The sequence below is a fragment of the Protomyctophum parallelum genome (genome assembly GCF_964188405.1).
Source record: "Protomyctophum parallelum genome assembly, chromosome: 13".
NCBI classification, from domain to species: domain Eukaryota; kingdom Metazoa; phylum Chordata; class Actinopteri; order Myctophiformes; family Myctophidae; genus Protomyctophum; species Protomyctophum parallelum.
In genome coordinates this window covers 35,680,614-35,706,710 of record NC_139708.1, presented here as the reverse complement: position 1 = coordinate 35,706,710, position 26,097 = coordinate 35,680,614, and the positions used below count along the sequence as shown (strand labels likewise).

Genomic DNA, 26,097 nt, shown 5'->3' with positions numbered 1-26,097 from the left:
ATGGAATTTGGGAAGGTATATTTGTCTTTTCCAAACTCTTCGTGTGAGCATTCGTCATTCAAAGTAATGCCTTGCTGTGAGCCTTCTTATGCATTATTGCTGTAACATCCAAGCACATACACTAATGGAGCACATTGCTTCCAGCGAAGAGATGCTAGCAAGGCTAACAATCTTTCTCTTTCTATCATCCGAATGGCTTATTTAGGGGGAAGAAGATGTCTTGTCCCAGTGGTTGGGGGAAGGGGATGTGGGGCGGTGTAATTTCTACTTTGAGCATCCAAGAAACTCTAACATACTCCCTCCCAACAGTCATCATGTTCCTCACATGCATGACCACTGACTAGAAAGACCTGGAAGCCTTCGAGTTCATAAAACCCTTCCAATGGAAGGGTATTATGAACATCTAATGAGACCCGCATCCACATATTTTGGGTGTCAGTGGTCAAAAGTGTGAGGAGGAAGCAGTGAAGGAGATGTTGAAGAAGATAATAAATTCCGTGTTTCATGAAAGGGAGTGGGGGGTGGGGGTGGGGTGGGGTGGAGGGGTGTTAGGGAGGGGAGGGGGGCGGGTGTTATGCAGACACAGCCATGGCTTCTTCTCCTAACACCTCTGTGTAGAAGATCAATCCTTTTATGCTCTACTACAGTTTTCCCATTAGGGAAAGCAAGAGGTTTAAGCAGAGGGCACTTAGGGACGAAGTGAGCAAGACCAAGGCCGAAGGGGTCAAGACGATAAGGGAACAATGAAGGGTCCGTGTTATAGGAAAGCATGCTGGGATATATGCAAATTGAGGGGATTTGCTTTGGTTTGCGCTTGTCAAACTCCTTATCTGCTTATGACGCAAAGTCATACATCTAGGGTTATGGTTGAACCAACCACAGTTTGTCATGATGCATAATGCAGAATGCACTAAATTATTCATGGTAGAGCCATTCCCATTCTCATAGTCATGGATATGGAGATCTGACGTCTGTGCATGGGTGCACACCATCCTCGACATGTGCACAGTCCATCTGAGCTGGAGTCCTTTCCAACTCTGTGGATTCAGCCAGCGAAATTCAACTAAAAACTGAATTGAATTTAAGCGATTCTTACATCTGTCTGAATTGACACCATTTCAAGTGGGATCCTTGAAAGAATTTGCCTTTAAAGAACACACTACTGGAAGTCATTTACACTGTTCAAAAATAATACTGTATTTCTGCAGTGATTTCCACTTTGTGAAGGGAACTAGGGGTTAATCAAATTAATAAATGTAATCTCTTATAAAGAAGAAAAGAGAAAAAAAAAGATTTTCAAGAACACAAATCTAGTATAAAGTGCTAGTGGCTAATCAGACAAACTGATTTTGTCAACTACAATGTAATTGCATCAATGCATTGATATTATATAGATGTTTAATGTGGAAAAAATGCAGTTCTCGATTATTTGATTAATCAAACAAGTAATCAATAGAATAACGTCTAAGAAGATAATCAATAGTTGCAATCCAAAAAAAGGATTGAATGTTCATTTCAGGTAGACTAGACAGACTGTCCATATAAAGGCAGGGAACAGGGCTACTACAATGTATGCCAATATAATCTATTTATGCAACATCCTGCACGTTATGATGGCTTCCCAAACATAAAATACTGTTACATAATTCATAGAATGTTCTATAGATTATGATACACTAGCTCCTTGCCCCTAAGTCTATCAAACTAAATGATGGCTATTAGCAAGAGTAGATATAATTTGTACTGTGAGAGAGTGAATTGATTCCAAACTGATTGCTCTGTATGCCAGTTAATAGGGTTAGGACACATCTTAATGTGTTCGGTATTTAAGCCAGTTTCACTTTGTATATTAAATAACTCTCAGTCTATCACACTTCTTCTTCAAATAGAAGAGGCATTGATCTGTAGAAGCATGGACTGTTAATACGGGTAAGATCCTATATTGTTGCCAATAGCGATAACATAGCTTGTTAAGTCAGTGCTGCCACGTGAACAGAACTTCACTTCATGAACGTATAAGCTGGCCACACAAAAGAGGATGATGCACACACACGTACATACGTACACTGATCCCATATTCATGAGCAGTGGTCAAAGTGACTGCAGTGGTTTAAACTAATTCAACGTTATATCTGCTTAGCATCCTTTAAATGCATTCACACCTACCCAACACTTGGCTTCTTCCATCCGTTGACTTATTGACTAAGTTCTGTTGATGCTCATTTTACAGCAATTCCCCCACCCCAACCTCACCCGCTATCTAAAGCACTGCTTCACAAACTTGAACCCGCATTAGGCCATGGACCACCATAACTCGGAGTGTACACATGGAACGAACTTGACCCGTAATGTGCCGTTTGGTGCCATCCGTACACTCGTGCAGTTACAGACCTGTGAAGGTCCATTTAGTTCCTAACCCCCCCCCCCCCCAAAAAAATCCCCAGTTCATGCTTTCGTTCAGTACAGTCTTTATACTTTACCTCGCCATGACCCACAGCCTACCTCTCACTAACCGATCCCCGGCATGGAGCATTGACACTTATCTTGAGCCCCTCGGTTGAGTTCTACTCCCAGGCGTGCAGAATAAGGAGGATTTAAAATACCTGCTCCGACGTGGAGGGATGGGAGGGATGAGGCGTTTTGGGGGAGTAAGGGGCATTGTGCCTCGACGCGGGGCAACACCTCCAGTCTAGAACGGCCTGGGCACTAAAGGGTTACAGGTGCGGAGGGTGGTCCTTCACTCCCCACGGGAGGAAGAGGGAGGAAGAGGATTGAAGAGAATAGAGGAGGGGCAGAAGGGCGGTTTGTGCTCGTGGGTAAACATGGGGACGTGGTGGCACTAGGGGAGAGGTGAGCAACAGGAAGGGATGGGGGGGGGGCAGCTGGGAAGGGTTTGGAGATCGCACACGACGCACATAAGGAAGTAATGTGGGGAAAAGAGGTTCAATAGAGGAGGAGATGGGGGGGGGGCAGGAGGATAAGAGCAAGAACATTGAGATATGCAGAAATAGAGAGTAAAAGAGAGTGAGACAGACAGAGAGCTAACGAATAAGTGAGAGAGAGAAGGTTGTTAAAAGGAGAGAGAGAGAGAGAGAAAAAGAGAGAGAGAGAGAGAGAGAGAGAGAGAGAGAGAGAGAGAGTCCTTACATTTGTAAGGAGTCTACAGCAAGAGAGGTTGTACTCCAAGGTGCCAGCGAGGCAACAGACAGACAGACAGACAGACAGACAGACAGACAGACAGACAGACAGACAGACAGACAGACAGACAGACAGACAGACAGACAGACAGACAGACAGACAGACAGACAGACAGACAGACAGACAGACAGACAGACAGACAGACAGACAGACAGACAGACAGACAGACAGACAGACAGACAGACAGACAGACAGACAGCAGGGGATGGAGGAAAGGACAGGAGAGGAAAGAAGCGGACGGGAGAGTAGACGACAATAGTGGACAGGAGAGGAGAGAGAAGCCACGAGTGTACAGGAAAGCACGTGAGAGGAGAGGACAGGATGGGGAGGGGGCAGGAGGAAGACTTACGTGAAGGCGAAGGCCACCAGAGCACCACTAACCACTATAAAGTCCAGGATATTCCACAAGTCCCGGAAATAGGAGCCCTGGTGCAAGACAAGCCCCAAGTCCACCATCTGTCAGAGAGACAGAGAGGGAGGGAGAGATAGAGGGAGCGTTGGAGAGAGAAAAAAGTAAATAAGAAAATATTCATTCTTGTGCTCAAAGACTATTAATAGCTAACCTAAATTTCTGCATGTGATTTGGCTCCATGCACGGTATACAGTACAACAATAACAAATGTGTGTTTGGAAGTGAATGCCAACCTCACCATCATAATTGGACGCCTCTCAGCTAGTGAGCATCCCGGGGGCCAAACCACGTTGACCATTTTTGATTGCACATGAAACATTTAGTGGGTCCATTTTTGTAATTATTTTTTCAGTCAAATTAACAGCCCAGGATTTTGCTGTGCATGGACAAATACATCATTTTCATGATGTATTTGCATTTCCTCATTACGGGTTTTGAAAGTGGCTGAGTGGAAGGGGTGAATAATACCATTTATGCCACCGTTGCCACGCCCCTAATATAGACGATCTACAAGTTGACCTCCGGCTCACCAAGTGTATGTGTCAACTGTTGAAGTGTCCCTGAGCAAGACACCTAACCCCTAACAGCGCTGGGATTTCTGACGGACACATGATGGGATTTCTCCATATAAATAATGAATCATTTCAGTAGCAAGAGCTTCAAAATGTCAATAAACTAGAAATAGGAGGAAATGTGAGAGGGAGAAACAGTATCCAACTCAATCAACTTTAAGGAGTTTTCATGTAATACACTGTAAGGAGAGACAGCGAGGTGGCTGTAAGCTAGGTGGCTGTACCGACAATTTGTCTGTCCCAAGCGGAGTTCCGTATTTACCAAACTGTGCACCACACCTGCGATCGGTGTCGCTGGATTCCATTGATTATAGTGGCAGCGTACCGCTGTGGACTCTGCTCTGCGAACGGAGTGGAGCAATTCCACGCCAATCCTGTCCCCTGTGTAGCCCGGCCGTCAGACTACGGTGATTAGTATTATTGCCATCGTCGTGTAACTTTCCCGACATTAAGCTGTGCATGTGTTCAACGACACAGCCATGCAAATAACAGCTACGGTTTGCTAATGTATTTTGGATTGACATTGAACAATCAATGTCCGCTCCCTCAGGGACCAGAGCACGCTCCCTTTCCTCACGTACCTTTATCAGCATCTCAAAAGTGAACACTCCTGTGAAGACATAGTCGAAGTAGCGAAGCACCTGCAACGAGAAGACCAAAACATTGTGTGAAAACGTGTGAATATGTAGAACAGTGATTCTGAAACCTTTTTGATTTCATGGACCCCCAGTTTGATATGCGTTAGGCCACAGGCCCCCGTTTGATGTGATTTTTAATCTCTGGGACACAAACCATCACAGTAAAATCCTCTTCTCAACTCATAATTACAGACCTGCAAGGGTCCATTTGGATGCTTGGTGGTCGCTGGACCTGATGTTGAGAACCATTGATATAGAATACATTTGTATTCTAGCATGATAAATAGTTGATAGAATAACATCATTACTGACTGGACCGTGAATGTTTCTGAGATACTGGATGATTAAATTGTCTCCATTAATGTTTATACTGAACAAGGTTTGGGAAGAATGTTATTATGGAGGGGAAATCAGAAGACGCATTATACAGTAAGGTGCAAAATAAGCATAAAAATAGAATCACCCGTGTGAAGTGAGGTTCGCTCTTACAGTATCATCATACTGTACATCATCTTACATCATCACATTCCGGCCAATAACTTAATAACTTAAAATTCCAACCCATAACAATTACATTAAATTGGTCCCAACCAACTGTTTGGGAAACGGCGTGCAGTAGGAGCATACATGTGCAGTGCAGACGGACTCACATTGTTCTGAGGGGATTCGGGCCAGACGGGGTCCTCGGCAGCCAAGGCGATACTGCTCATAGCAATCACTATGAGGATGAGCCCCTCAAAGTAACCCCAGGTGCACACAAAGTGGCACCCCCGCCGGAACCTGAAAGCAGAAGAAAGAAGAATATGTATGGGACTGTTTTTCTCCCCCATATGAAAGTAGAGAATCATAGCTACAAAATGAGATATTGCTTATTTTGATTGACTCAACAGTAAACCTTGTAGAATGGATTGCCAAAACAAAACAGACAACTAAGAAAAGCACATTTGAAAGTTTAAACACAGTGATTCATGCTCTCAATTCACATACTCTTAAATAGAGGTTCTCAAATCCTGTATCTCTCTCACACAAAACATTTTCTGATGGAGGGTGAATGTGGTGGTTCTTGACACGAAAAACATGCAGTGTGCTAAGTTACACCTGCTTTTCATTGGTCGTATTTCATGCCAGCCAGAACATTGTGCTTTGCATGGACATGGAAAGTTGTATTCTGTATGTGAATGGATAGATGTATTTGTATGTGTGTGCGTGCATGCAGGTGTGAGTACGTGCTTACGGGTTGGTGGTAGACAGAATGAACATGGAGCTGAAGGGAGGCATGGGTCTTTTTCCATCTTCTCCTTTCTCATCGTCATCGTCATCATTCTTGTCCTCCTTCTTTGGCAGGGGCTCTGTGTTGGCGTTCTTATTGACTGGATGTGGGGAAGTCAAAGTCAAGGCCATTTATTTACCAAGCACATTATTGACCAAAGTGCAGTACAATGAAGTCGATTAATATTAAAATAAGATGTATTAAGAACACAAACTTTAAGCTATGGAAAGGAGTGTAAAACAGCGTGGTTTGACATACGATTACACATAAAAGAGAGAAGAGAAGAGAAGAGAAGAGAAGAGAAGAGAAGAGAAGAGAAGAGAAGAGAAGAGAAGAGAAGAGAAGAGAAGAGAAGAGAAGAGAAGAGAAGAGAAGAGAAGAGAAAGACATTTGTTCCCTCCCTTACCCTGCAGTATAGCATTGGTGGATGGAAACACAGGCATGTCCAGTGCCGTGTAGTCTGGGTGAGGCAGACGTTGGTGCGTTATGTTCCCATAGACGTCCAGCCCCACCAAGCTGCCATGCGGTGTGCCGCTGTTAGCCAGGTGGAGTGCTGACCCGAAGCCAGGCGCCCGTCCCTGGCTGGTGACCATGATGGGATGGCCCTGGCCCGGAGGGGTGGACACCGACACCAGCTTGGTGTTCATGAGATTGTCCAGGTCTTCACTATACTGGCTGTCCTGCCGGGAGAGGGTCTTCTGGATGGGCCGAGTGGTGGAGAGGTTAGGGCCGCTGCCGTCCCTGAAAATTAGACAGTCATGGGGAGGAAGGGAACATCAATCAATTATTCGGTCAATCATTTGTTTTTTACTGCAGGGATCACTGCAGGGATCACTGCAGGGATGCCCAACCATGAGCAAAACCGAATTTACAAGTGAGGCCCCGCTACAAATTACAATTAGGTACAGTAAGAATCGAATCCACCGTGGTGCATCCAGCTTTGTTGAGCGTCTACACACGTCACACGATGACAATTGGCCCGTGTTGGAGGGAAGGGAAGCCAGGCAGGGAGGGTGATAATTGTCACTGCATGTAATCCTACGGACTGGGGCGGCGCCTGAGAGCACTGAGCATTGGGCGGGAGGAGTAGAAGACTCTACGTCCTCCCGGTGGGGGCTCCTCACTGGCAGGTGAGTCAGCAGTGACAACACAGCAAGTGTGTGGTGGAGAGGAATCAATTGGCACAATGCCTACATTGGGGAGAAAAAGTGGTAAAAAGAGAAGAATCACACCCATGTGAACTGAGTGGTGCAACTCCCCTCCCCCCCCTCCTCTCCTCTCTCTCTCTCTCTCTCATTAGCAGGCAACAGTGCAGCACTAATACTATCTCTCTCTCTCTGTTTCTGGCAAACAGCGCCCCTACTGGTACTAATAGTCATATACTGGTGCTCATGGCCTCATGGTACATAGGTGAACACATAGGCGGACACATAGGCGGGTGAACACGGACATTTCTGGTTGTAGGAGTGGTTGCACCACTCAAAAAATATATATAATGCCTGCACAATCAAACACATTGAAAGAGAGGAGAGGAGAGGAGAGGAGAGGAGAGGAGAGGAGAGGAGAGGAGAGGAGAGGAGAGGAGAGGAGAGGAGAGGAGAGGAGAGGAGAGGAGAGGAGAGGAGAGGAGAGGAGAGGAGAGGAGAGGAGAGGAGAGGAGAGGAGAGGAGAGGAGAGGAGAGGAGAGGATGTGCAGGAAAGACGAGAGTCTGGCGGGCAGAAAGGAGACAGAGAAAATCATTAAAAGAGGAATGGAAGAGAGAAGAGATAGTGGGGTCATTTCATTTGATTTTTGGATAAGAGGATATGACAGGAAATAGAATGAATGCCCAGATGCATCGTTGCCCTTCCTCCCATCCATTATAGCGTCAGCATACAGTAGCTACTGTAGCTACACAGCAGAATCCTGAGTGTTAACTCAAGAGTGTATAAAAAGCATACCGTACAGGTACATTTTTACCATACGAAAACTCAGCTGTACTGTACTTAAGTACTACTTAAGTACAATTTCTGTACTTTTACTTTTACTCCACTACAATTATTTGCAAACTTTAGTTACTAGTTACTTGAAAACAGCAGATTTATAAGCTCACAATGCACTGCGATGCGACACATGGTTACCTTCGCCGATGCTGCCGCGTCCTCTTGCCCTCGCCGTCGGCCTGGTTGCTGTGGCGGCTACAGCGGGGCTTCCTCTCGGCGGGCCCCTCGCCACCGGGGACGCCCTCCTGCTCCCCGGCCTCTCCTCCGCCTCCGTCCGTCCCTTTGCTCTTCTTCTGCTTGCCCGCTCCAGCCTCGCCTCCTCCTCCTCCTCCCTCAGGGCTGTCACCGTCATGACGTTTCAGTTGACCAGTGAATTGACCCAAAAGATAATTGTGATTAACGGTTAAAGGAGCATTCGGTCCGCCCCGGTAACAAGATGTGCACATGCGCGCACTACAGTGGGGGGACACGCAACAGGCCAACAGCACACACACCAAAGCCCGATCATGATTGGCGAAAGGCCCCTCTTTATGCTGATTGGATGAAGGCTGGGCCACCTAGACAAAAACGAAACCTAAGGTTTTTTGACCCCCAGGGGTTAACTGGGGACATGAAGGAACTCCTTATATGGTCAGCACACTCTATAGTAGGGAGGATTATCACAACAAAACTAAAAAAGAAGTGATATTTGAATTATGTGAAATCACTGAATATACCTTTAAATTGTGTCAGTGGCATTGACCACTGGAACATATAAGTCAAAAGATCACACCCGTGTGAACTGTCTGAGTGGTGCAACTATACTTACGTATATTGTGATAGTTAATGTACTGTACTGTACTGTACAGTACAGTTTTATTGTTAGTTATACTTTTATTGTTAGAGTTGTGGTGCTCAGTGTGAGTGGTCACCCAGCGGAATTGCAGATGTTCATACCCCAAACGGACCCATCTCTCTCCCTATTTCCTGTCAGACTACTTCCATCCTATCAAAAAAAATAATTATAATGTACTATGGCCAAAATAGACCATATTTAATCATTTTAAAATGTTGAACATCTTTCAACATGGATTATTGCGACTGTGAAAAACAACCATGATCATCTCAACTAACAACGATCAGCCGATGCAATGCAATAACATGTGCGAGTGCCTACCCGCACTCCTCGTCCTCGCCACCCTTCCGGTGTGTCCCTCGGAGCTTGCGGTGCTCAGACTGCCCTCCCCCGCCGCGGCCTCCTCGGTGGTGCCTCCTCGGGGGCCTCTCCTCGCCGCCCGGCGGAGGGATGGGGACCGGCACGGCGTCCAGGCGCGTGTGAGAGACGTGGTGATGGTGGTGGTGGTGCTGCTCCGCCTTGCGGTTCCGCCGGCTCTCCGTGGACTCGCCGCGCTCCATGGGGGGCCTGCTGCTATGGCTGTTTGAAGATAGATTGTCACGCAAAAAAGATTTGCGATTCAGTTGTGTTTTTGGCATTGGACATTGGAGGAACGTATGAATAAAAAAAAATATGTTTGGCACATATGACAAATAACTTAAATACAAAGAAATTACTGACACATTTAAAATAATTTGATACTTTCCAAAGACATTATAACCCATTTTGACCTGAGATCAGATTAAAAAAATGTCCTACAAGCTCGTAGTGCGCCACTCGGTGGCTTATCTCAAATAATGTGCGGTTAGGCGATTGTTGTGAAATAATTGCAACAGGCCTACCTGCCGCCGCTGGGGCCACCTCCCCCGCCACCCCCGCCCACCTCGCCCCCTCCTCCTCGGTCGTGCAGCTGTGTGTGGCGGCGGAGCTCGTCGGCGGGGTGCTGCTGGCTGAGGTGGGGGCCCGACGGGGCCGCCGTGGTGGTCTTGTTGGTGTTGTTGTTGCGGTTCTCGTGGGGGTCCACCACCAGAGGGCGGTCCAGGTGCGTCTTCATGTCCCGAGGGATTTGTTGTGAGAAGTTGACCTGCGAGGGCAGAGAGAGAGAGAGAGAGAGAGAGAGAGAGAGATATAGAGAGAGAGGGAGGGAGGGAGGGAGGGAGGGAGGGAGGGAGGAAGGAAGGAAGGAAGGAAGGAAGGAAGGAAGGAAGGAAGGAAGGAAGGAAGGAAGGAAGGAGCAGAAGAAGAGAAAGGAGGAAAATAAGGGTGGAAAGGAGGAGTGGGAAGATCCGGGAGTTGGTAAGAGATGGGAAATGAGGGTCAGTGATAACATAACCTGTAAATATTCTGTCATCATGATCATGATCATCATCCCCATCACTTGTGTACACTGATAGCACAAGGCTATAGGGGGGTTTAGCACAAGGCTATAGGGGGGGTTCTTTACATTGTTGTGCTCCCCGCTCCCTGTCCTTTCCTTCCAGTGCTCTTCGGGGTCCAGCTCGTTGTAGAGCGCCTCCCGGCTCGACGCCAGCGTCTGCTTCCTCAGCTCCTTGGTGCGCTGCTCCCACACCGACTTACTGTTGTTGTTGTTGCCCTTGTTGTTCTTCTGCTGCTCCTTACTGCCAGGCCAACAGACGTGGGAGAGAGGGAGAGAGACAGAGAGAGAGACAGAGAGAGAAACAGAGAGACAGAGAGACATAGAGACAGAGACATAGAGACAGAGAGACATAGAGACAGAGAGAGAAACAGAGCGAGAGAGAGAGAGACAGAGAAAGAAACAGGTTGAGTGTCAGAAAATCTGTTTTCGAAGGACGTATAACACCAACACACCGCAAAATCCTGTGTGCCAATTTCATTATGAGAGAGTAAAAAAATGGACTCAGAATTTTGCGGCGCGATGGGGTATTAGCACTAGGACGAGACATCCAACACTCAGAGAATCACGAATGAGTGAATGCTGGGGGCCGATACACCAAGACACACAGACCACACAAACACATGTACAGGGTCACCTGGGCTGGGCCTGCGTTGTACAAGAGGCAGCTCAACACAGCACGGGGGGGTTGATTGGCTAAAAAGCAACGTTTCCCAAAGTGAACGTAGGGGAGTGATGGCCCTGCAAACTTTGGGAACGCCCACACGCAAAGTGTGAACACAAAGATGAGGGAAGCTCAGGATTTCCATCTACAGAAGGTCAAATCCAAAACCAAAACATGGAGGAAAAGGGGGGAAAGAATAAACCCTATTAAGGTACTTACTACAGAAGAAGACCCCAAATGGCGCCCCAGAATCTCTGCTAAAGTAGCGTAAAATGGAGGAGCCACAGAGATCACAACAGTCTGTTAATGAACTACTGTGACCGAGCATACAGTAAGGTTTTTGTTGTATCTCTGCAGTCCAAAAAAAAAGAATCCAATAATCCAATGGCAGACTGCCATCATGTCGTCAATGCCCTCCCTACCCCCCACCCAAACGCAACATCCACCCCCAACCCCTTGCTCTGTCCAAAAGTTCTACAGAAGTAAGAAGAGCCAAAATGGTTTCCAGAATAATCCACTTTCGCTAAGTGTCTCTCCCAGGGCCAAGTCAGCCACGCTATAAAGAGACAGCGAGGAAACAAGCAACAAAAAAGTACACTCAAAAACATCAAGCCAATGCCAAAGTTAGTGCACAGTAAAATCCACAGTGTGTTAAAGAGACAGCTTTGCTGATTTTCAACCTACGGTAAATCCTGTTGTTCTGAATGAGGAGATCAATAATAGTGTGGTAAAAAAAAAGGGGTGTAGCTTGTTGCGACGAGTTGTGAGCATGGCGGTCGGCTATTTTCGGAGAAAGCTTTCCCCACAATAACGGATAACATAATAGACACTAGAACAGTATGTAGCGCCGCGTGTAGCGTGGAAGGTTTGCGCTGCAGGTAGAACGCCATTGAGAACACACGGCGTGTGGGACATTTTGTAACTTGTGTTCCAGGCAACTGGATTCCTCAAGTGGGGGTTATAATGATGGGATTGTGTGCCACACAACTCAGGATATTTCTCTATTTCAATGATCAGTCTGTCCTTTGTGCCTTTGGGATGGAGGATTGTACATAGATAGACAATAATGGGGTTGGCTGTTTTGATATGCGGCATTCGCAACCAGGGTATTTATTTTTGTGTTTTTTTCTTCTTCACACTATTGATTTGGGTTGAAATTCAGCAACTTTAACACTCAGAGGAGTTTACAGTGTAATGAAAGCACCTAAGAAAGCCAATAACAGAGTTCAAAAAGGAAGGCGAGGATCGCAGTGATGGGGGGGGGGGGGGGGTGGCGAGGTAAAGGAAGCCAGTCTCAAGGAGAGGAGGGCGAGAGGATGGGAGTCAAAATCAAGAGGGAGCGAGGGAGAGAGACAGAGAGAGAGAGTAGGACGTCATAAATGAAGAAACAAATAAGTAAATAAATACCAGTCCAGAAAGGGGTCGGAAGTGTTGTGATTCTCACTGTGTACTTTGTTGCTGAGGAGGGAAACAGGCGGCGTGTGAGATGCCACAGAGACAACACAAGGACGCGTTCCAGTCCAAGATGACATCCATCCATCACTGTGACAAACTCTCACTGTGTCACCCTTCAGCCCGTTCCACTAACACGCTTTCACTTTCACAAACACGACTTATTGGCAACGGAGGAATAATGTTGACGGACCCTCTGTGTCAATACATTTCACTTTTGTCAGGCGAAAAGAACGGTGCAAAGTATTAGCATTAAGACACCTGCAACGAACCAAACGTGTATGAAAATCATACATGTTGCGGAATATAAGAAATATACATGTACAATTATTTGACAATGTTGAATCATGAATATAAGGCAATTCCCACCATGAAATGGATAAAGTATTTTAGAATGGATTCTTCTTCACATGTACACGCACGCATGCAAACACACACACACACACACACGCGCGCGCGCACGCACGCACGCACGCACGCACGCACGCACGCACGCACGCACGCACGCACGCACGCACGCACGCACGCACGCACGCACGCACACACACACACACACACACACACGCACACACGCACGCACACCTCTACTCATCTCTCATTTAATACTGCACTGTGCTGCAGATTTTGCACTGTCCTGCCTTTTTGCAATCTCCTGTATTTAATCTTTCTTGCATTACTCTCCACCCTGCATGTTTATGGATGCTTGGTTCTCATTCATTCCATTCCAGAGTCTAGACAATATTTCCTGTTCAATTGTTGGGTTTCTAGTGTTCCTATCCATTTTGTACTTTCCACTTTCCACTGAAATCTGAACATTTCTGGCCATGTTTCTACAACTTCAACTGCAATACTTAACTCATCCGCCGCCAGGGGGCAGTAGCAATAGTTCAGCTCCTGCCACCGTTTAGTCCCATTCTATTTCGCTTGTAGAAGAGCACCCCCCTCCCCAAAAGGAGGAACCAAAAATCGGCTAATGTCAACAACTATCTATTTAAGGGTCTTTAGAAGCATAATCATTTTAATCGGGTGGCGACATGGATTTACTATTGAGCTGCTAAACATGCACGCTACATTCATCCAGCTAATCGTGCACGCTACATTCATCCAGCTAAACATGCACGCTACATTCATCCAGCTAAACATGGACGCTACATTCATCCAGGCTAAACATGCATGCTACATTCATCCAGGCTAAACATGCACGCTACATTCATCCAGGCTAAACATGCACGATACATTCATCCAGGGCCGTAAATACCAGATAAAAGGACTAAACATGCACGCTACATTCATCATGCTAAACATGCACGCTACATTCATCATGCTAAACATGCACGCTACATTCATCCAGCGATCTGAGCCGTAGTTGTATGATAAAGGGGGAGGGGTTAGGGGAGGGGCTGATAATGTGATGTCACTATATTACTGTTTTTTTCATTGGCACGTTTGACCTCCAGGAAGAAACCCTAAATACAAAGGGAATACATCATTGCACATAAAAACGACTCCAGGGTGTCTAATGAATTACTGTCAGCTCATAGACACATTAAAAACTGGAAATATACAAAAATGGTGGCACTCCATCTTTAAAGAAAGATGTACAGTATAAACAATGATATTGTGTGAAAACTGTCATGTTTATGCTTGATGTTTGTCCTCCTGGGGGACTAGTTCCAGCAGTAGCAAACACTTGGTCTCGATGAAAACAAAGGAATGCAACCCCCAATGCCTGATATGATAATGTCCTGTAGTAGGCCTACTATCTATCTCTGAATGATAGCCATGCAAATGGTGTTTTCTCTACAACAGTTTTAACTTTGACTTCAGTTCCATACGCTGTAGTTGCAAGATTCACTCAATCTAATTGACCAATACATCATATAAATGCACACTTTAACCATCATAATTTTGACTATGATTTTCTGCTTTCATATGACATGAAGAAAAAAAATCCACAATGACAGTCCTTCTATAGTCCTAATAAAAGTAGTCACATAAAAAAACCTGATCGGGACATTCCTAGTGAAAACCTCAACACATACTGTACGGCACCAGAGATTCCATCATTCAGATCAGATTATGTGCTCTAATAAAACAAAGCAATTTACTACTTGTAAAAACAAAATATATACAGTATAATAAATATATATAACCATTCAACACAACGCACATACATGCAGTCCGAAGGGAACATCAAGCTAAACAAAGGTGTAAGGGCACGCACAGTGCACACAATCAATTAATTCTCTCTCTCTCTCTCACACACACACACACACACACACACACACACACACACACACACACACACACACACACACACACACAGGTGATCACAATGTAAGAGTGGTTAATGAAATGTGATTGTTGTGACTGTTGTGCACATAGATTCTGATACTGATATCACTTGACCGTGTATTTTTTGTTTTGTTAAAACATGACCGTGGCCTGGCTCTGTGTGTGTGCGTGCGTGCACACGTGCGGTTTGAGTGCATGCGTGCGTGTGTGCATGAGAGAGTACAGAGGGCAGAGGCTATTGTAAATATCAAAGAAATAAAGGTTCAAAGTGTGTGTGTGTGTGAGAGAGAAATATAACAAAGACTGTAGCTCCCCTGACTGAAAAAGGACCAGATCAAACGGTGCTATAGTGTGTGTGTGTGTGTGTGTGTGTGTGTGTGTGTGTGTGTGTGTGTGTGTGTGTGTGTGTGTGTGTGTGTGTGTGTGTGTGTGAGTGTGTGTGTGTGTGTGTGTGTGTGTGTGTGTGTGTGTGTGTGTGTGTCCACCCAACTAGGAGTGAGAGAATACTTGACCTATAAATGAGGTGTATAAAAAAGGTTCAAAGTGTGTGTGTGTGTGTGTGTGTGAGAGAGAAATATATCAAAGACTGTAGCTCCCCTGACTGAAAAAGGACCAGATCAAACAGTGCTATAGTGTGTGTGTGTGTGTGTGTGTGTGTGTGTGTGTGTGTGTGTGTGTGTGTGTGTGTGTGTGTGTCCGCCCAACTAGGAGTGAGAGAATACTTGACCTATAAATGAGGTGTATGATGTGTGTTCACTTTTGTATATCAACACCTGCAACTCAAGTCCCAGTAGTTTTCTTAAAACAACAGAATCCCCTTCAGTACTTTATGATGGGATGATCTACAGAATGTAACATACATATCTGTTAATCTTTCCTTTAAATTATATCATTGTGTCATATACTGTATTTATATGACACGTACAGTATATCAAATAGTACTTTACACTTTATCAATTTGTCAAAGCGGTTCTAATTACAACAACATCCACAGTGTTAATTCAACATTGAGGACTCTTGTATGGGCGTGCTAATCCGGCACTCAATCGATAACTGCTACAGTAAATCCTCAGCCTGTTGACACAAAGTTACTGTGCAGGCACTAAGGAAATATCCCATTAGCACACCGACATTCACATGTTCTGTATGCTGCTCCAACAGATAGGATGCTCGCCACCTGGCACAATGCCATGGAGGTCAAGAAGGTTTTGGTTATGTTGCCAGGCAACCTCCCCCCCAAAAAAACAAACAAACAGAGATAATCACGTTTGCTGACATACAAACAATGAGCAACATTATACTTTAGACCTGTAATCTGTAGTACAAAAGTACAGCGTTTTTAGTCAACAAGGAGAGCAATAAGGACTGGACAGGTTTACCTATAGTCAAGGACTATTTCTCTGGAAATTAAATGGGGAGGTACAGTAACTTGGAGGGGTTGTGGAGAAGTATTTGTTGAGAAAATACAGTTGCTATAGTCACATCCCTATATAATCTCCACAGACCTGTTATCCCCACAACCTGTTTCCACGAGATAGCTTTCCACCTCTGCATGCTGTATAAGCAGCACACATACTGCCAGGTCCTGTTTGGCTCGTCGCTGGACATCATTGAACTGTTTCTTAAAAGAGGGAGCGGATATGTACATGCACACTGATGGAGAGTCCAGCCGACTGCTTATGAAACATGAAACCATGAAACCATGAACTAACGTTCTCATGGAGAGGTCACTTTAATGTGCTTAAATGCATATCTGTGTGTCTGTCAACATGTAAACAAACACCAAAACAAGTAAACGTTTGCAACTGTAGGCCTACACAGTAAAATCCTCAATGTTAATTCATCCATTTATAACTGTGAGAGTACATTTGTACATTGTGTGTAAAAGCGCAATGACAGTGTTGATTTTGACAGCAATTTTTTATTTAGTATTAGTCCGTCTTTTGAATAAAATGCCATTTAGTTTCAGTCATATTTTAGTCATCTGAAATGTTTTAGTGTGACTCTAGTATCTACAAATCTACAAATTTTAGTTTATTTTTGACAGGCCTTGATCTGCTATTTTCAGAGCGCAAAACCCGAGGGCAACCAAACAGAAACGGGATCTCTCCACTAGTCCTCCCTAACATTTTAGTCTCGTTTTTATTTGTTGACGAAATTTGTCAATATATTTAGTCTTAGTCAGCCGTAGCTTAGTTTTAATTTAGCTTTTCGTCAGAAAGGTAGTCGACAAGCATTTTTCGTCCTAGTTTAAAGTCAACAAACTCAACACTGAAGACGAATGACAGAGGGGAGAAACTCACGCTGCGATGGACAGGTTGGCAGCGGAGAGAGGGCTGACTTCAGCCACCTCTTTGGCCTTCTGCAGGGCTGCCTTCTTCTTCTCTGCCTGCTCTTCCTCCTGCTCATCCTTGGGGAAGATATTATTATTAATATGTTATTAGTTATTCATAAACAAAACAAAACAAACAAAACAAAACAAAACAAAAAAGCAACACAGACACGTAAAATAATGTATTCAAGAAAAAATACACATAAGAATAGAAAGTAAAAGGAACACAGGAGTACATTTCAAAAACAATGTTACATTAAAGCAGGTCTATAGAAAGTAGATTTTAAAGGGACACTATCATGATTTTCAACATTATCTCTATTTGTTGTTGGAATCTGTCTTGATAGATAAATGTTGCATTAGCAGCCATAAAACTGAGCAGTCTTCCGTTGCATGTCTGAAACGCTGCCGAAGTTGTGAAAGGTTTACCCCCAGTGATGTCACTGGGGGTAAAATATGCGGGTGTGAAAACTCACAGGTTCCAGGTTTTTAGCTGCTACCTTCAGTGGCCGTGACATATTGTCCTTGTTTGCTATGTTATGGCAAAATATAGTGATCTTGACTGTGGAAAACTATGTGTCAGGTTGATGTAATGGCGGCTATAGACCACATGGGTGCCATATTGGTGCTAGACCCGCAGGATGCATTATTCTCTGTCAATATCGGTTGTACATTAACTATTGTAGTTTCAGTAGATTATGGAACAGCATGATAGTGTCCCTTTAAGAAGTGAGCTACTGATTTGGCTAGAAAGGAGAGAGAGGGGGAGGAAGACGAGGACATGTGCTCAACAGTGATTGCCTACTTTTGGATCAGCTCTGTTTCTTGAAGTGAATTTCCCCTATCATTTACTCCATAGATGTTTCAGAAACTCCTTATACAATGAGTTTTAAGCCTGGAACTAATTCAACCAACTATACGAGATGAGTCTGACAATAAAATATGTCATACTAATTATTAGAACATGGAGGGGGGGAGCAAGGTACAGTACAAGTACGTAATTATTTTAAGAGTAAAGGAACTACTCATCTCATAAACCATTTCACATGCCTTTCTAACACTTCCAAACTAATGATAATTTAGCTTTTTCTTGAATATTTCATTATTAGCCTATAGTGTTTATATTGTTAATACTAGTGTTAACATATCATATCGTATAACCATCCCTCCGGGCTATGTGATCTAGTGGTAGCAGTAAGTGGTGAGCTGTGACATTAACAGGTGCTTTCCAGGGTAACAGCAAGCTCCTCCAATCTGATATCTCAGTTTAAGACTGTGGTAATGTAGTACTTATCCAGGATAATCGCAAAGAAAACATGCGTTTCTTGAAACTAGGTTGATCTTATACAAACGTGTTGCCTCTACAGGAGCATATACAGTACCATCATATAACAATCTCATAGCTCGTGGTATATGTACCTTGGATGGTTACAACATTATGGCTAATAATCAAAATCCTCTATGCAGAATATGAATGGGCTTTTCACTTCTGGAAACTCACTGTTGAGCTCTATTGCAAATAATGACAGAGACAGAGAGTGAGAGCGACAGTAGAGACAGAGTGACAGAGAGGGGGGAGAAAAAAAGCTTGACTAGGCAAGCCTAGTTAAGCCGTCCCCAGATACATGCCATTGGGGATATGTGAATTATGATTAATGTACACAACTATGTGTGTACCATTATGTCTAACACAGTGCTACTATCTGCATGCACTTCATGAGTTTACACCATTGACAACTTTGAGTAGCCTAGGCTATGCCAAAAAACAGGAAGGAACACTGCCCATGGTTTAACATAATGGCTTGTATTGAGCTGTTTCCCTGTGACCGTTGGGCCTGGCCTGACAGATATCGCTAACTGGCTAGATAATGTACATGTAAACAGGAGCACATAGTGTCATAGGTGCAAAGTAATGCAGGTTTTAAGGGGGGAGCCGCAGTTAGTGTACATTTACAAAAGTAGACACTTGCAAGAAGCACTATTGTGCATATAGAGCACAAAATACCAGCAATTATGTTAGCTTGTTAAGGTTAGCCCCAGCCGACAGTACGTTATGTTAGGTAACGGTAGCTAACGTTACTTAGCTGTAGCTAACATTGACAAAGTTAGACACTTGCTAGAAGCACTATGTATAGTTATAGCTAGAGCTAGAGCGCAACATACCAGAGTGTTCATGAACGTGACGCAGGGAAAAAAAGAAATACCAATACATTTGCCAGTTATTAAGCTCCTAAATATGTATTTAGAGAGAACGATTCAAATAGCAGACGTAGACGCAAGAGAAATGAAACAACACACAGTGTAGTAACGGCATGGCTTCGCTGAGCAATCTGTAGCTATCCATAAATTACTAGGTGTACAGTTTGTGCACCAATGTTGGAAAATGTGCTAAAATGAGCTTAGCTGCGTGATGTGAGCTGTGATTGGTGTAGAAGGTGAGTCAGCTCAGCTGTGTGTTTTGCTTTGATTGGTCTATTTTTATAGGGACTGTGAATGGTGGAGCAATCAGCTGAGCTGTGTAGTTTGCTGTGATTGGTCTACCTCTTGGGGACATACTGTACAGGTACATACAGACCAACCCATTGTGCGCCACACCGTACAAATGTAATAAATACGTAGGTTCAAATAACAGAAGTGACACAAGAGAAATGGTAAACATCAAAACATTTGTTCAATTAACAGCAACTTACATGTTTAAGATCCAAATCCATCCTGCAAGCATTTAACCACGTAAACAGTCTATACCTACTATGCTAAAAACGGACACCAAATGTTTTTGCCAGAAAAGAGCCGATCTACAAGCTCACAACAGATCACAAAACAACGCGTTGAGAACTTATAGATCAGCTACTTTTGGCAGAAGCCCCCCCACCAAATAGGGATGCTGGCGTTCAAGTGGTTTAATAAAACATGTGGCAAATTGTGATGCAACACTTTGGCCTGTTCCAATACAGATGCATTGGTGTCTCACTATGCATTATGTAGGGAACAGACAGATAACTCACGCAGGTGTGATTCAACAATGTGGAGTCGTACATACGCATGCGTGTTTCAACAATGGGCTGGTCAGTCGGGAATGGACTCGTACTGGCCAGCCCCTGGGTCCGGCAAAAATGTCATATAATACAACTCCCCTGATGTAATGGAAATAAAGAATACAGGAAAGAGAGAAAGAGTGAGAGAGAGAGAGTGAGAGAGAGAGTGAGAGAGAGAGAGAGAGAGAGAGAGAGAGAGAGAGAGAGAGAGAGAGAGAGAGAGAGAGAGAGAGAGAGAGAGCGGAACGGAGGTGGACTGTGGTGGTGTACCTTGGTCAGTTCCTGTGCATTGGCCAGATTGTCCACAGCGATGGCCAAGAAGACATTCAGGAGAGTGTCTGAACATGGAAAGTTAAAGGAAGCAGACAGGTGTGTATAGGCCTATGTGTACACACCACCTACACCAATGCAATAACCGACTCCGATGACAGCCATTAAAATAAATTAGAATGATGCAAATATACACTTATACAGTGTATTATTGTTTTTCCTTTTTTACCCCCAATTTAGTCAACATTATGCCAATTCCAGATTCCCAGCGCATTGTAGTTTCTTGCCACTATTAACTCCTACAGTTGGTCCTTGGGAGAGAACAGACAGTCACGTGACTCACATGACATTTCACCGGTAGGACATAGCGCAGGCGGAGGAAGACTCTATTCTTCCTATAGTTCCAAGTCCCACTGAACAGGTACCCAGATCAACCTTCAATAGTCACCCTCCCGCGAACACAAACAATTTGTGTTGGTTTGAGCACCTGGCAATGCAGGACACACCATGGACGATGCAAACCCCTCGTCAATGGCAGGAACTTTACCCCTGCGCCACCTGAGGGTCCCTATTAATTAAGATGGCAATTGATACTGCATTGATAGATCATTACAAGCAGCTGCTGTACAGTAGCGTAGCAGTTTACATGTGCAACGGAATGTGGCATGTGTGTGTGTGTTTCCAAGTAGAGGGATACAGTTGCCAAACAGTGTGAGCACAATAAAGAAGACTGAGAATCCCATTCCCTTGTTGACTCCACCCTGAGACTTGATGCCGTCATACATCACCATGTTCCAGTCCTCACCTGTTAGGATCTGAGCATGCACGCACGCACGCACGCACACACACACACACACACACACACACACACACACACACACACACACACACACACACACACACACACACCTTGAATACTCAGGTATGCAACTTTGCCTTGTATATAAACATGTTCTGAATTGTCCATTAATGTTTTCATCATTCAATCATTCTGTGCCCCCCACACACCCCCCCCCCCCCCCCCACACACACACACACACACACACACACACACACACACACACACACACTCACCTGGAACACAGTCATTATTGCTGCGGGGAATGTATCAAAGTTGGTCGGAGGAGTCCCAGTTTCAAAATTAAACCTAGTGGGGAAAAACACAGCACAGAGAACGAGAGATATGGAGAGAGAGCAAGAGACACGTTGGGTGAGAGAGAGAAAGGACAAAGACACCAGGCAAAGGTTATTGGAATCACCTCTGTAGGAACACTCAGCACTTCTCTCTGTTTCTGAAGGGCGAAGAAACTTTGCAGACAACTGAACCACATGAAGAAGATGAAGAAGAGGAAGAAGAAGAAGAAGAGGAAGAGGAAGAGGAAGAGGAAGAAGAAGAAGAAGAAGAAGAAGAAGAAGAAGAAGAAGAAGAAATATATATAGAGCGAGAGAGAGAGAGAGAGAGAGAGAGAGAGAGAGGGAAAACACGTACTGTCCTCCAAAGAGTTGCATGCCCAACAGGGCAAAGACGACGATGAAGAGGAAGAGGAGGAAGAGCAAGCTGATAATGGACTTCATGGAGTTCAGCAGCGAGACGACCAGGTTACGTAATGACTTCCAGTACCTGACAACGCACGCACGCACACGAACACGCACACATACACATGCGCGCACACACACACACACACACACACACACACACACACACACACACACACACACACACACACACACACACACACACACACACACAGACGGACATGCACGAACATTATTTTGTTGCTGGTGGTAGCCAATGACATTTACAGCACGTTTTACAGTTTTAAACTTAGGGCAACAGAACAGAACAATATCCATTTCTTATTTTCACATGAATATATTCAAACACCTTTTACCAACATTTAGTTTATTATTATTATTATGGCTTTCGCCTTTATACAGTAGGCTGACAAGAAATGGAGAGAGATGGGTGGGGTGACATGCAGTAAACGCAGTCGGGATCGTGAGTCACACTGCCAGACTGGATTACCAGCCAAGGTGCCTGGACCGCTGAGCCACGGCCCAGGCCTTAGTTTTTTACTGACCGGATGCATATCAATTTGGTGGTCCGTAACATGAACATATTCGAGAACGACATAGCGAGATAGACATGCAGACAGACAGACAGACTATATGACAGAGAGAAGACTCACTTAGTGACTTTGAAGATTCTCAATAACCTGAGAGCTCGGAGCACGCTGATGCCAAACGACGTGCCTGGCTGTACGATGGACCAAAACACTTCAAATATGCTACCACAGATCACCTGGCACACGCACGCATGCACGCACCCGCACACACCACACACGCACGGCACAAGCACACACACACACACACACACACACACACACACACACACATAGTTATTCATAGCACATATGAAAACGTTCAGTGAGTAAAACATTGTGATGTACTGTAACTATATAAATCACACTGTTACGGATTTGTGTGTGTGTGTGTGTGTGTGTGTGTGTGTGTGTGTGTGTGTGTGTGTGTGTGTGTGTGTGTGTGTGTGTCAAGGGCCTCACGATGCAGTCGAAGCAGTTGAAGGAGGAGTTGAGGTAGGCCTGTTTTCCTAGGCCATACATCTTTATGAACATCTCTGACAGAAAGATCCCCAAGAAGATGAGCTCAGCAAAATCTACGAGAGAGAGAGAGGGAGGTGACCGAGCAGCACACACGCAAGACATTTTTAGAATCTGATCTCAGGTCAGAATGGGTTAACATCCTCTTACTATGAATTCATCCAGCCACATTTGGGGAAGTAAAGATTATGTCCCAAAAAGATGTGTGCGCGTGCAGTGTGCACACATAGGGGGGGCAATGCCTCCTATATGACTCACATAGGAAGTCAGAGAGCGGTTCTGGCTGGTCGTAGTGGACCACGGCCACACACATATTACTCACATAGGAAGTCAGAGAGCGGTTCTGGCTGGTCGTAGTGGACCACGGCCACACACATATTACTCACATAGGAAGTCAGAGAGCGGTTCTGGCTGGTCGTAGTGGACCACGGCCACACACATGGTGTTCAGGCCCACCAGACACAGCACGGTCCAGTAGAAGCCCTGGGTCTTCACTAGGTGACGGATGAAGAAGCGCAGGCGTCGCTCCCGCCGGTTGAAGGTGGTGCCTTCCAGCTTGCCACCCTTCAGGCTGGCGCGGGCAAACGGCGAGCCTGGGACGGCGAGAGAGGTGCAATAATCTTCAGTGTTAATTATGTTACAAAATATATGTGTACCTGAAGATATGCACATTTTGAGAAGTTTCTCCCTAGAAGCGACAAAAGCTACAAAACAACCAAGTGTGGCCGGCGCAGAGTCAGTCGCTCAACACGCCCATTGATGTCATCAAGACTGCATCCATGTACGGATGGAAAGAATATGAACAGAAATATGAAGGCTCGCGTAGGGGAGTGGAAATGGATTTACAACCAGTGGTCCTTGAGGGGGTTCCAGGTGCTCCCCAGCTAAATGATGGAGAGTTGGCCACCAAATGGAACTTACCGGTTCATCTGGTTTCATTTTACACTCTCAAGAGTTAAATGATTATTAAACATCTGCATTATTAAGAAGTCTACACAATTAGAGAATGTAGAAGAATGGTTATTTTGATTAACAGTTGCCTGTCATCTCTCCTATGGTACCAACATCAACACAGCATGGAATCCTACACAATGACAAGAAAATAACAGACCTTGATATGAAAAGGCTTTTACTTTTTTTGGGGTTAGATTTTTGCAGGTCACCACACATTAACAAGTGTCATGCGTCAAGTTTGTATATTGAAAATGGCTTGCAGCAGCCACTAACGCAGCATAATTGTCCTACTGTACATGAAGTGGGGAATGACTTTGCGGGAGGCGGCCAAGGACTGGTGACAGAGGAGAAGGAAGGGCAGAACGCTGGGAGCAGAGGAGAGAGGTACTGTGGGGAACTCAGAGGAGGAAACAGGGAGGGGACGAGAGGAGTCAGGTAATGCTGATATGCAAGATAAGATAGCATCTGTGTGTGTACCTGTGGCATGTGCGTGCGTGCGTGCGTGGTGTTTCTCTTACCCACACCGTCCCCTTCTCCGTCCTCGGGGTTGAGAAGCTCTGCCTTATTCTTGTGGTTCTTGGTGGCTCTCCTTCGTGAGCCTGTGGAGAACACGTACATCACATTCAAGCACCGTACTGTACTGTACTGTACTGTACTGTACTGTACACAATAGGCATGACAGGACCTCACGCTCTGACTTAGGGTGTGTTTTCACACTAACCGCCCGATATCACTGCCTACAGCAGTGGTTCCCAAACATTTTAGCTCAAGGAAGACCCAAATGATTTTTAAGTTTTCCTGCGGATTCCCAAACTAGAGAAAGTATAGACCGATTCCGTACCGGTTTCATGGTCGCAGCCTACGTGTTTCCTGTAGGCGGACTCGACATAGCTGCGGGAGCAAAACCCTCACCAGGCGCACCTCTTCCACTACAGTGAACGGCAGAGTGACTGATGTTAGTTTGCCTCAAACTTTACTCCTTTACCTGATTTTTTACTAACACTAACATTACAAAGATGGCCAGAACATCGAGATGAACCTTTGTAGTTTATGGCTGCTCCAACAGTAGTGGCAACATAACAAATAAAATAAAAACGGAATGTCTAATATCCACCGCGATGGCGGAGACCAGAGCCATTGAGTAATGGTTGAGACAAAGCAGTGAAAGATACATAACGCCAGTCTTACCCAATACCAAATATTTCTGTTTTATTAACACAAGGCTGCTGTACTTTATACCTCATACTTTAAATGCTTAGTATGAGGTATAAAATACAGCAGCCTTGTGTTCATAAAACAGAAAGATTGGGTATTGGGTAAGACTGAAATTATGTATCTTGCAGGATTCTTCACTGCTTTGTCTCAACCATTACTCAATGGCTCTGGTCTCAGCCATCGCGGTGGATATTAGACATTCCGTTTTATTTTATTTGTTATGTTGCCACTACTGTTGGAGCAGCCATAAACTACACAGGTTCATCTCGATGTTCTGGGCATCTTTGTAATGTTAGTGTTAGTAAAAAAGCAGGTAAAGGAGTAAAGTTTGAGGCAAACTAACATCAGTCACTCTGCCGTTCACTGTAGTGGAAGAGGTGCGCCTGGTGAGGGTTTTACCCCCGCAGCTACGTCGAGTCCGCCTACAGGAAATACGTAGGCTGCGACCATGAAACCGGTACGGAATCGGTCTATAGCAGATCTAGACTGTGCTGAACTGAAGTGACTGGAGTCACTTGAATATGACTGAAGACATGATAATGTTTACTGTCTGTGAGCTTGGTTGAGCTTTCATTTCATATCACAAACACCATAGTAAAAACTCCTGAAAATGTAACCAGTTTCTTTTATAGATTTTTGGAAATTAATAAATGATGAATCGATTTTGAATGGTTCATAATGGATAATCGATTTATTTATACTTTAAGTGGTGGAAACCAATGCCTGTCTGTCCAGAGCTCGTATTGAGAGGCTAAGTAACAAGCGGTTTGAAGACCTGTTGCGGACGGCTAGGGGCCAGCAATATTGTCTCCAGCAACATTTCTCAAAATGTAAAACTATTCTCAACATTGGAAAGTGCTCTGCCTAATCTTTGTTTGGAATTGGACGGAATGATTTACGTTTTAAGATTTTCGATCTCATCCGCTAAATTGGGGGG

General features: G+C 44.7%; 1 protein-coding gene across 1 annotated transcript in view; it reads right to left on the bottom strand.

Annotated features, from left to right (window-relative positions):
• Positions 1 to 26,097, bottom strand: part of cacna1aa (calcium channel, voltage-dependent, P/Q type, alpha 1A subunit, a) — a 108,670-nt gene that overhangs the window by 48,619 nt on the left and 33,954 nt on the right. The window contains exons 9-27 of the mRNA XM_083779375.1: positions 24,464 to 24,544; positions 23,378 to 23,584; positions 22,935 to 23,047; positions 22,560 to 22,672; positions 21,860 to 21,991; positions 21,445 to 21,517; positions 21,068 to 21,185; positions 20,371 to 20,438; positions 17,037 to 17,143; positions 12,394 to 12,444; positions 10,392 to 10,566; positions 9,790 to 10,031; positions 9,236 to 9,478; positions 8,212 to 8,412; positions 6,497 to 6,831; positions 6,055 to 6,190; positions 5,471 to 5,600; positions 4,764 to 4,823; positions 3,548 to 3,654 (exon numbers count right to left, since the gene is read on the bottom strand). Of these exons, the coding sequence (XP_083635501.1) occupies positions 3,548 to 3,654; positions 4,764 to 4,823; positions 5,471 to 5,600; positions 6,055 to 6,190; positions 6,497 to 6,831; positions 8,212 to 8,412; positions 9,236 to 9,478; positions 9,790 to 10,031; positions 10,392 to 10,566; positions 12,394 to 12,444; positions 17,037 to 17,143; positions 20,371 to 20,438; positions 21,068 to 21,185; positions 21,445 to 21,517; positions 21,860 to 21,991; positions 22,560 to 22,672; positions 22,935 to 23,047; positions 23,378 to 23,584; positions 24,464 to 24,544 (2,692 nt within the window). The remainder of the gene's footprint in view (positions 1 to 3,547; positions 3,655 to 4,763; positions 4,824 to 5,470; positions 5,601 to 6,054; positions 6,191 to 6,496; positions 6,832 to 8,211; positions 8,413 to 9,235; positions 9,479 to 9,789; positions 10,032 to 10,391; positions 10,567 to 12,393; positions 12,445 to 17,036; positions 17,144 to 20,370; positions 20,439 to 21,067; positions 21,186 to 21,444; positions 21,518 to 21,859; positions 21,992 to 22,559; positions 22,673 to 22,934; positions 23,048 to 23,377; positions 23,585 to 24,463; positions 24,545 to 26,097) is intronic.